The sequence below is a fragment of the Ranitomeya variabilis genome, chromosome 3 (assembly GCF_051348905.1).
Source record: "Ranitomeya variabilis isolate aRanVar5 chromosome 3, aRanVar5.hap1, whole genome shotgun sequence".
NCBI classification, from domain to species: domain Eukaryota; kingdom Metazoa; phylum Chordata; class Amphibia; order Anura; family Dendrobatidae; genus Ranitomeya; species Ranitomeya variabilis.
In genome coordinates, this window is record NC_135234.1 from 71,628,657 (window position 1) to 71,639,952 (window position 11,296).

Below are 11,296 nucleotides of genomic sequence, written 5' to 3' on the forward strand. Positions count from 1 at the left end.
TAAAGTGCATAAGATCACATTAATACCTGAGTAGTGTGTCCTCTGCTGCATCTCACCCCGACGCACGTTTTGCCTATTCTTCAGGGGGTGTGCATTTCAGCCTAATCGAGATGGACTTGTGTCATGCTGACGGGTCTTTCCTGTCCAGATTTCAGTTTACTGCAGTAGTTAAGAAGGGTTTGCAATTGTTGGGCTTGGACTCCTTCTGTTTTGCACCTCACTTTTTAAATTGGGGCTGTGACAGAAGCAGTGGTATGTGGGCTTGGTGCCGAGCCAGTTGGGTAACAGATGGGAGAAATTATGTTCACAGTTCATGTTTGTTAATTAGATCTTAAATATTGGATGTTTAAAGGCTGCTGTGGCCAAGGTCTAAGCATGGTGTCATAATTTGCATGGGTATTTTTTTTTTTTTTCTTTGGGGGGGGGATGGAGGGAGAGGCGATTTTGGATAAGGGTTGAATTATATTAGTTGACTTTCCCCACCGGAACAGCGTCAGATACCAGTGTCATGGTTACATCTTCATTAGCATGCTAGTCAGTCAGTTTGTGAAGAAAGCCAAACCAAGCTATGATTACTAATCTGAGCCATTCCTCATGTTGCGTTAATTCTACCCTACCCTCTCAAATATTTTATATACTATATATTACACACCAATACTGTATTTTGTCAGCAGCTTTACAGCTGGGTGACCATTCCACTTGACAACCTGATGGTCTTTAAAAGTTAGATATAGCAATTGGCACCACCAGCAAGGGCTATGTAGTCACTTGTTTAGAGAGATGTTACCATGAGACCTTAGAAGTTTGTGAGGCCATTAGTTGTGCAACCGAGCTGCAGTTTACAGAGATTTCAGGCAAATCATAGGTCTAACTTGTGGCCAAACATGTAACTTGTTTGTTTTGATCACTTTTTGGCCACAACCATTAGATGTAGTTATGGTATTTTAATTTGGCAGTATAGAATTACCTACATTAAGTCATCACTGCAGAAGAAACTCGTGTTCTGCATAAAACTTGAGCCACTTGTTGCTCTTCCTGTCACAGGTAGACCGTAAGATGATGGCCCTTGTGCAAGTACAATTCCAGCGCTTTGGAGGTAGACGTGGGTGCCTTCACCTCTTGGGCACCTGTGTGGCTGCACCAATGGCATGTCCACCTTTGCTTCACATGCAGTTAGGCTAGAAACTTCAATACTGTGCCATGAGACTGTCTAGCATCGAGTCCACACTATATGTAGCGCCCCCAAGGGCAGTGAGGTACTCTGTACCGGGTCTTTCGGTTCTCAAGGGGGGGGGATGTCACGGTGGCTGACCCGGTCCTTGGGAGGTCTGTATTAAAAGGAAAGGGTCTTTAAAGGGGAAATGTAAATAAGAATAATGGCGGGTGCACCACTAGAATATAGGCAAGTATATAATGAAGTAACAGGGTGCTACATTAGGCATGGAAACAGCAAATATGATCAAAGAAGAGAAAGAACCAAAAAGAACGTGCACGTGCAGCGCCCCAGAGTCCTGGCCGTTGCAGTACTGTGGCTCCGCCACTAAGGGGAGCTATGGTACGTCTGATGGCACTGAAGGAGTTCATCTGACCAGGTATCACAGACACCAATACATTTCACAGCCGGGCCTCCAGGGGGAGCTAAGGGTTCTATTCATTAGGCCACTCCCCACCATTGTGGGTAAACTGGGGGTCAGGCAGGAAGTTAGATCAGAAAGCTGACTGGGTTGGAACCAGGCAACACCTTGTGGCAGAGGGTGTTGTGGGAGAAGATTCGGTAGGGTCCCTGTCAGGGGTGGGATCCTGACAGAGGCTTGGCAACTTGAGCGAACGTAACGGGACCATGCCTGCTCAGTATAGCGGTGGTACCCAAGGAGGGATTGGAAGCGAGATAGATTGTGCTGAGTGAGAAACGAGATCAAAGCAACAAGGAGAATACCAGTAGGAGTCGTGCTGTAAGACCGAGGCAACATCCTACTGAGGCGCACAACCGGCGGCCGGAACGCCGAGGGAGTATTACAATATTCAGCTTCAAGCAATACTCTAAACCAACGGCAGGACAGTCAGTCTAAGGCGGGCTGTCTCACCTAAATCACCTAATGCAGTCTTGGGGGGCAACTTGTGGAGAGGGGCGACTCTAGGGTCCCGGAAGAGCTCCGAGCCTACCTGTCATACGGGTGCCGTCCTAACCGTAACATCAGGGAGGGACGGAGGATTAGCAGAACATCATCTAATCGAGTTGTGAGGGAACTTAAGAAACAGACACAACAGTTGTGGGGACTTTCCGTAAGCACAGCAGGGAAGGACCACAACACATAGCGCTAGCAGGAAGGCACAGATTTCCACCTGTTAAGAGAACTCTGGAGGTGCCATTGGACCGGCCGGACTTGCACAGCCTGGTTATCCGGATTCCGGACTGAGGACCCAGAGATCTTCAGTAAAGAGGTAAAGAGACTGCAACCTGGTGTCCTCGTTATTTACTGCACCGCACCACTACAGCATCACCACCACCATCATCTATCCACATCTATTACTGTACGCCCCTCAGCAGGGTCACGGACCGGGTCTAGCCACCGTGACAACCCCAGAGCAGAGACTCGGAGGCCCGGTACCGGGTACCCCTCGGCCCTGCGGCAGTGGGGGCGCTACACACACCTACTACAAAATATATAGCAAAATATAGAATAAATTTTATTACAAGCAAAAACACCATACAAATATAAAATCAATTAAAAAACGTGTAACAAAGTACACAACACCCCAATATAACAGCCTATGTAGGAAATGCGAAATCTGCAAAAAACACGCTAAATACACTGTGCTGATAAACACCTTGTTCACAAGAAATATAATATGAGGTATACCAACATGAATGTTTATAACAGAAAAGCACAGACCAAGCCCTCTAAAAAGCACACACACATTATAGGCGTCCCTATATGTGTCCTAAATGAAAGCAAATGTAAAGGGCATATAGCGTGTACACATATACAATATGCTACTGGCCCTGAAAGGGTGAAAGGAATGCTGCAAATGAGTTAAATCTCACAAAGTACGAGCCTGCAATTAAACCCTGGGAACCACAGAAAGTGGAAAGAAGCTCAAGTAAAACAGGCAATAAATACAACCTGGAGCCCAGTGACTTTTTTTGGTTCTCTCTCTTCTTTGATCATAAAGGGGAAATGTGACGCCACCTGTGGTATTTGGCCAGGGTGACCGACGCTGCTTTAAGGGGTCCGCTGGGGTGGTATACCTTCCCACAGGTGAAGTTTATCCCCAGGGCTTCCCAGTGTGTAAATGGTGGATGGTGTGAGGCGCAGTGAAGAACTAGGACACAAGGTTGCAGTCTCTAACTTTTACTGAAGGCTTCAGCATCCACAGTCCAGGGCACGGCTGGTTTGGAGGCAAATCCAGAGTCCCCTTATCCAGGTGGAAGTCAGTAGCCTTCCTCTAGCGCCTTGGTGTTGTAGTACCTTACTGCTAAGCCTCAAAATGTCCTCACAGATGTTGTAGATGTTCTCTTTCTCTCTGTCCCCCGATGGATAGGGCAACCCGTATGACCGGTGGCTTGAGGCGTTTTACAGGGACTCTATCATGCCCCCGGCCTCTAGTGGGTGCCACCCTGCCTCCTGGGTATGGGGCAGATCAGTAACTTGCAATTAGCTGTCCTGCCGGTCTCTGGAGCAAGGCATAATCCTTCTGGTATCCACTCCTTTTGCCATGACTTCTTCACCCTCTCTACAATACAGTTGTCTTTTCGTGTCCTTTCTTAGGAACTGCCGCACTTAGGGCAGGCGCAGCTCTGTGACCTTCCGTCTAGGCCTCTGACAGGCTCCCATCCCTGTCATGGACCAACTACCTGAGCAAAGCTCAGCCAGCAACTGCCCAACTTCCTCTCCAGGCCACCAGTTTTACCTAAGTGTGAAGAGTGCCCTAATAAATAGGAGCATAGCTCCCCCTGGTGGACTGAAGTATGAAATGTGTTGTATATTTGTGATACTAGTAAAGAGATCTCCTTCATTGCCTCCAAATGTAACATCACTCCCCCTAGAGGAAAGCGACATTACTGCAATGACCAGGACCCTGGGGTGCTGCGAGTACATGACTTGAATAGTAGAAAATTATATATTTTATTTATTTATACACACACACACCTGCCATACATAGTCATTATTACTATGTAATAGCAGCATATTGCTCTACCATATACAGAGTATGGGAAGCCAAGGAGGCATTTTCATATGTGTTAGGGTTGCCCAGAACACTGTTAAATGTGACAGCACATTATGTAGATGCAATCTGTGCTGAGAGGCAGCCAGGTTGGGTCTACATTTCCCCATGTAACATCTACATGTTGTAAGCAAGTGACCCACAGTGAGTTTTAAAATCTACAAAACTTTGATCTTTGCAGGACTTGCTCTTTGCAATATATTCAATGATCTCCTTATATGCAGAAAATAGTTTTTTGTGAAGACGTGGAGGGTGCAAAAAAAAAAAAACAAAAAAAAAAAAAACAAGTGTACAGCTTTTGGTCAAAGAGGCAACATTTTTATTTGGGTATGAAACTTATTTGCACATTACTGTAGAATCTCATAAAATCAAACTAGCTAGGCAAGTATTACAGGTATGAGTACAAGCTAGAACTCAGTTACACCTCAACGTCTTTCATGGTGTTAACACTATGCTTTTTCAGCCAGATAGCCACAACAACGATGCCAAGAGTACTTCCAGCCATCACAGCCAAGACCCAGTTTAGTTCTTGATGGTGGCCTTTTTCTTGGTATTCTAGAAGAGAAAGATGCCAGGTTATAATGCTGTGTTTCCACTATGCACTTATTACACCATATGATCCCTGCTTTTACAGGCTAGGAAGTCTAAGGACCACCAGATGTTTAAGCCAGATTGCAATTACTGTTGCAGTCATTAAAACTGTCTGTTAAATTTCTTAATCTAGGACCCAAGTATACTACTCAATATATTGTACTACATAACTTTGCTGTAGTTCAGGCTCAATTACTATGTGAGGGGCTTCTACCAAGTTAGTGACATTACCTTCAGCTAACTGTTCATTAGTATCCTGGTAACTCCCATCCACGTACAGCCTAACGGGTCCATCCACAGATACAAGAGTCACTGGCTCACGATCTGCTGCGGCCCTTCGTCCTGGGGGGGGGGGGTACATAAAAATAAATAAAGTTCTCCTGGAATAATGCAACCTTAAGGTGTAATCTTGCGTTTTGCTACAGGCAGTGCTTACGTCTTGGGGAACATCTTGCTGCACACTGGTTTTGTGAAGATGGCACGCATGCAGATGCGCTACAGTGGAAGTACACCTGGAAGAGTCATTTATTTAGACTGTGCGAATAGCTAGGATGATGGAGAATGATAAATTGGAACTTACCAGCTCTCCTAATGAGGCCGGACCTGCAGAGTAAAAGGCAAATGTTTTTACAATGAAGCGCTGATAATAAAGTGGGAACTCCAGTGAAGCATCTTGTATAGTTAGTGGCTGGGTCATGTAGTTGTCACCATCAAAAGGACACCTAGTAGAAGAAGTTATATTTGGGAGTGTGAAAATTAGGCAAGTGGTTTTAGGAAATGTATATGATACTTTTCATGTGAAGACAAGAACTGCCATGCAGGTAATCAATTTGTGCTGGGCAGGTAGTTGGCAGACAACTTCTGCTTCACAACAGAGCAGCCCTTACTCTTGCAGTCTACTCTGTCAGCACTATGCTGACACCCCACACACCCCTGCATAACCCCTTTACTATATCCGATCAAGTCCCTGTGTTGGTTATACAGATCTTACCCATCTAGCAAGATTGGCCACTGTGGTAATTCTTGAGGGTTTATGGCGTCAGTTGCCCAGCACTGATCCAGCACTAGCACCACTCCAGGGTCTCTCCTGTTTAGAATGCGAACTTCAACATAAATTGGGTCCCTGAGCACTTTAGTAATAGGATAATCCTCATCACCATAATACTGTCTGTACTGATCATCTGTAGATTAAAGCCAGAAGATAGGAAGTGGTTATTGTGCAGCAAGTGCTAGAGAAATTAAATAAAGTAGATAAAGTTATCCCATACTTAAGGCAATCCTCATTTCCAAGTTCAGTGGTCCTAGACTGGCTGCAGGTGATGGTGGAGGGAGGGTAAAGACTTCAACTCTCACTGGCAATGAATCACTTGCAGTGAAGCCACAGCGAAGGTGCAACCTAAAAAAACCAATTTCGCATTAGCATGGTCTAGCAACTCTGTTCACCACCTATATCAGTGTTCCCCGACTCCAGTCCTCAAGAGCCACCAAGAGGTTGTGTTTTCAGGATTTCCTTAGTATGGTCCAGGTGATTGAATTGTTGCCTGTCTAGATGGGAGTTCTCACCTGGGCCATACTTAGGAAATCCTGAAAACATGACACGTTGGTGGCTCTTGAGGACTGGACTTGGGGGGGGGAGACACTGGCCTAGATGTAACAGCGTTATTTTGGACACTTGATCACAGGTAGTGTGGTAGGTTCACAGTTACTGGACTTCTGAAGTCGATCTTACAACATGAGGAAAAAGAGCAGTTATAGTATTTAATTACCATCATTTAAACTTGTTTTGTCTTTGCAAGTCTTACCTAAAAGTACTGTCTCTGGTTATAGATGAACCTTTCCAAGTTTGCACATCAATGTCAGCCGCCAAATCATTCTCATAGCGCACAGTAGAGCCATCAACCTAAGAATTTAGTTTTATATTAATACCCTAGAGGTTTGGATAACAGAAGGCATCAGGGCAGAATTCAGAGGAGCTGCCATAGTAAGCTACAATACCATTTGGATGTGTCGACTCCACTTCTGTTACTTGAAATACATGTGAGGAAGTTGTATAGACATTAAGACTTCCACAGATGGGGCACTTACCGTTTGTGTGGTCCCACAGGCAGTCAATGGAAAGCTGTAGAGCAGGAAAGCATTGTTTTGTGCAATAGGTTCACATTCTGGACCCCTGGCTCTAGGGAACTTGACTGATTTTAAGATAAGTGATGGCAGCGTAACATCTTTGGAAACAGCAACAGATAGCATGCCATTCCTGGTACAGTGGGCAGTAACTAGATGAGGGAAGAGTGCAAGCATTTAATAAATCCAAAGTGATTATTTAAAAAAAAAAAAAATAATAATTTATGCAATGAGTGTACACCTTTGTTTCCAAAGTAGCATGGCGTCCTGGTGTCCACTTGGTCATAACAGCAGCCATTCTGGAGACAATCATTCTGGGAGACTGGAGGGCTAATGCAAGCAAGTCTGTTTTCTCTTGGAACATCTGAACACTCACTCGGGGATGGAGAATCCCCAACTAGGAAATTAAGGGAGAGTGGGTTTAGTGTCAAGGTGCACAGTCTATGGGCATTTCCACCTAAACACTCATGGTTTATCTGGAAGTAGCCAAGATGTGGGGCCCCACCTTAGAAAAATCACATCCCGACTGGAAACCCCTTATCTCAAGTCACTACATCAAGTTAGAGCATGGCATTACCTGGTAAAACACTCACTTCTGTGACTTCCAACCACTTCACCTAGGAGGACTCCATTCTGGAGACAGATTCAAGTCCCACATATGGTGCCTGAATATCAGGTACTTTCATGAAGTACGGTATTTTATAATTGTCTGAAGTGGGACGACACCTTCATTTTAATAGCATCAATTCCACTCATGACAAACCTCCAAGAGTAGAGCCTTGAGAAATTGGACACATCAGGTCTTCTTTCTGGTACACCTCCCATTCTCCAGTAGAGTTACCTTCCAGGAAGATAGTCATCAAGTAGTTATTGTCCTGTAATCATTGAAAAGTCCAAAAGTTAAAGTTTAATATCAGCAAATCACAGGAACACATGTACAACCTAACCAAGACACCTTGACTGGGAAGAGACCCACCTGGTTGAACATTTAAGAGATTTCCACACCTGTCCATTCTCCTTAGGCACAATGACCAAAGTTGTATTTGTTTCCAAGTTAGCCATAAATCACCTGTTCTAAATACAACCTCAAGTACATATTAGGGAGTTTTCATATCAGGGTGACCTATTGCCAGTCTGTAAATCATGGTGTGTACACAGACACATTAAGTGCAGGGTTAGGCCATGTCCACACATTACATTTCTTTTGCAGGAAACTGCTTGTTATGAAAAAAAGTTGTAAAAAAAAAAAAAAGCAGGTTGTTGGGGGGGGGGGGGATTATGTGTCTACAGGACATGTTTACTAAGATTCATAGAATGGTAGAGTTGGAAGGGACCTCCTGGGTCATCTGGTCCAACCCCCTGCTCAATGCAGGATTCACCAAATAATCCAGGCAGATGTCTGTCCAGCCTCTGTTTGAAAACTTCCATGGAATGAGAACTCACCACTTCTCGTGACAGCCTGTTCCACTCATTAATCACCCTGTCAGGCCAGTCTCACACGTCCAGATAATTCCAGTACCGGAAAAATCGGTACTGGGGTTATCCATGTCCGTGTGTCCATGTGCTCACGTAGGCCATCCGTGTGGGATCCGTGTGTATGTTTTTAAGATCCGTGTGCTGTACGTGTGTCCGTGTATTGCAACAATTTTTACCCTATGACTGGAAAAACGCACACGGACAGCATCCGTGTGCGGTACGTGTTTACACGGACCCATTGACTTTAATGGGTCCGTGTGTTCCGTGCGCTCCCACGAACACTGACATGTCTCCGTGTTTTGCAAACGGACACACGGTCCGCGAAAAATCACTGACATCTGCAGAGACACATTGATTTTAATGTGTCTACGTGTGTCAGTGTCTCCGGTACCTGAGAAAACTGTCACCACACGTACCGGAGCCACTGACGTGTGAAACAGGCCTCAAAGAGTATTATGGTAGTTCCATTCAAACATGTGGTTGCATAATTTTGCACCCATTACCTTCTATGGCTAGAAAAGTGCATGAGATTAAAGGCTGTTTTTACAATAACAGATGTGATAATTTACATAAAATTTGAAACCATACATGCACATGAGTGCTACAACAAATTAAAGAACCAGGCTGCAGATTTCTTCCCTACAGGCATCTATTAAATCAACATACTATATTGTGATTGCAGGACTCCTTTAAGATTATGGACAACTTTATTTTTTCCTCAGAAAAATTGGCTTGGAAACAGATTGTTAACCATACCCCTTGGCCAAGTCGCACCAAAAGTCAGTCCTTACCAACATCTGCACATAACAGCCAATATACTGCGTAAAAATGACTACATATCCATCATCTTCAGGGGTTATCCAGATACCACAGGATTCATCAGTGACTAGTGGGGTCCCATTTCCATCAACATCTGGGAAAAAAATAAAATAAAATTTGCTACAGATATGAGAGTCGTGAGAACCTAGACAAAAATCTCACAAGGTCAAATGTGGGTTTCTGGTCTTATTCCAGTTGCTCAACCCAAGTTCTAATAAATGCAAGTTGTTTTGTTTTGTTTTTTTTATTATTAATACACTTAGATTGAGTGGGGCCACAACATGGCCTATGGTTGTAGAATGGGCACGGCATCACTCCATACAAGTGTAAAGAGCGAGGATATGCCCTCTGGACAGGAGTACGGTATGTATAACTCATACATAACCTTCAGTCCTTGGTCAGACCAGCAGAAGGAGGTCGTCTTGTTTAGAAGTCCAATCAAAGTAATCTACAACTGGGTGTTCCCATTCTTTGTCAGTAGGAAGGGTCAGTGACCATGAACACAAACTGGGTAAGGTCAAAGTTGGGGGAACACTTCTGGTGGAAAACAGTTGCTCTTAACTAGTAGTGTACTTATGTCTATCAGGACTCTGCTTGTTCCTCCGCCAGGGATTACTATTAAAATTCTCAATTTATGGGTAAAAAAAAAAAAAAAAAAACCTTAAATGGAGATTTGTTACATTACAGACATAGCAGCTAAGACTGATAAGATTGTATAGAGGAGAAGGGAAGAGTCCTACCTCCCCAATATATAGGAGATAGCAATTGTAGTAACTACCATCTCAGTAATATAATATTCTGTTTCCACCAATAGATAAATTGAGGCTTTTGAGAACAAATGATCAGTCCTGGTGCAAAAAGAACCAGATTGTGATAAGACTATGTAATTCTCCTACATGTCTTTTCCCCCCCCCCCCATACAGTTACTTAAATACAGTTGTCAATCAGGATCTATGAGGAACATAAACAGTGCAAGACAGATCTAAGAAGCAGCTCCAGAGTTGTTCCACGATTACCAAGTTAGACATGGCTGCTTCCCTTTAGATGTGGTAGATTAGCTCTCCAGACAGGGACTATACTGCCCCAGTGAACCACAAGCCAGAGAATTGGTCCCAGCACCAATACACAGCTTGGGTCCCATTTAAGAAATAACCATTCGAGTTAATCAGGACCTCATTAAAATAAGCCATAAAGGTGCATAAAGGTGATGAGTTTAGTTTGTTTTTTCAAAGGCAGGGAGCCATATAGAGGGGAGTAGAGCCGAGAGAGCACTCAGCATACTGCCACCTGCACCAGTGGAGCCTTCAGCCCTCAGGCTCCACCAGTAGGACAATCATTCACCATCCAGGAGAACATTTAAGCTATCAAAGCCATATAGAAGGAATGTAGAGATCTGCAAGACTTTAGTAAAGTACATAACTACCATCTACCTAGACAATTACCCATCACTAGTCATATTCCTCATGGTATGAACTCACCATAAACGGAAATTCTGGTGGATATGTTAGTGGGCAGTAGCTGCAGACTGTACTCCATGCTGTCATCTCCACAGAGCAGCAAGGGCTCCTCATAAAAAACATTCTGTGCAGCAGCAAAGCAGCCCCCTAGGAGAACCACAACCCAAACCCTCCACCAAAAATTCCCAGCCATTGTGCTCACTGAGAGTACACCCAGGACCTGGCAGAGCCTCTATTTATTCTGTGGCACACCTGAGGGGGGAGGTGACCCAGGTGTACATCGTGGGGCTGGTAATCCTTTCAATCGACAACTACCAAAATAGTACATTTAGGCCAAGTTCACACGTTCAGTATTTGGTCAGTATTTTACATCAGTATTTGGTCAGTATTTTACATCAGTATTTGTAAGGCTGCATTCACACATCAGTTTTTTGCCATCAGGCACAATCCGTCGAATGTTGAAAAAAACGGATCCATAGCAGATTGTGAAAAACTGATGCGATTGATCCGTTTTTTCGACGGATCCGACTAGCTGATCCAGTTAATTGGATCCTAAAAAAATCGGAGCATACTCAGTTAAGAAAAAACGGAATCCATCGCCGGAT

The 11,296-nt window shown here is 44.2% G+C and overlaps 1 protein-coding gene across 1 annotated transcript; it reads right to left on the minus strand.

Annotated features, from left to right (window-relative positions):
• Positions 1 to 4,517: 4,517 nt before the first annotated feature.
• Positions 4,518 to 10,921, minus strand: LOC143815176 (zona pellucida sperm-binding protein 4-like). The gene is made up of 12 exons (XM_077294131.1): positions 10,713 to 10,921; positions 9,207 to 9,328; positions 7,703 to 7,814; positions 7,181 to 7,336; positions 6,904 to 7,091; positions 6,621 to 6,718; positions 6,087 to 6,214; positions 5,810 to 5,999; positions 5,399 to 5,540; positions 5,255 to 5,330; positions 5,050 to 5,160; positions 4,518 to 4,782 (listed from the first exon to the last, which is right to left on the minus strand). The coding sequence occupies exons 1-12, from the start codon at positions 10,882 to 10,884 to the stop codon at positions 4,646 to 4,648; spliced, it is 1,632 nt and encodes a 543-aa protein (XP_077150246.1). The 5' UTR covers positions 10,885 to 10,921; the 3' UTR covers positions 4,518 to 4,645.
• Positions 10,922 to 11,296: the final 375 nt, after the last annotated feature.

Coding starts and splice junctions, on each gene's coding strand:
- LOC143815176 (XM_077294131.1), bottom strand. CDS start 10,884: ATGGCTGGGAATTTTTGGTGGAGGGTTTGGGTTGTGGTTCTCCTAGGG. Junction 6,215..6,620: donor ACCAGAGACAGTACTTTTAG/GTAAGACTTGCA, acceptor TGGTTTTTTTAG/GTTGCACCTTCGCTGTGGCT. Junction 4,783..5,049: donor TAATGAACAGTTAGCTGAAG/GTAATGTCACTA, acceptor TTTCTCTTCTAG/AATACCAAGAAAAAGGCCAC.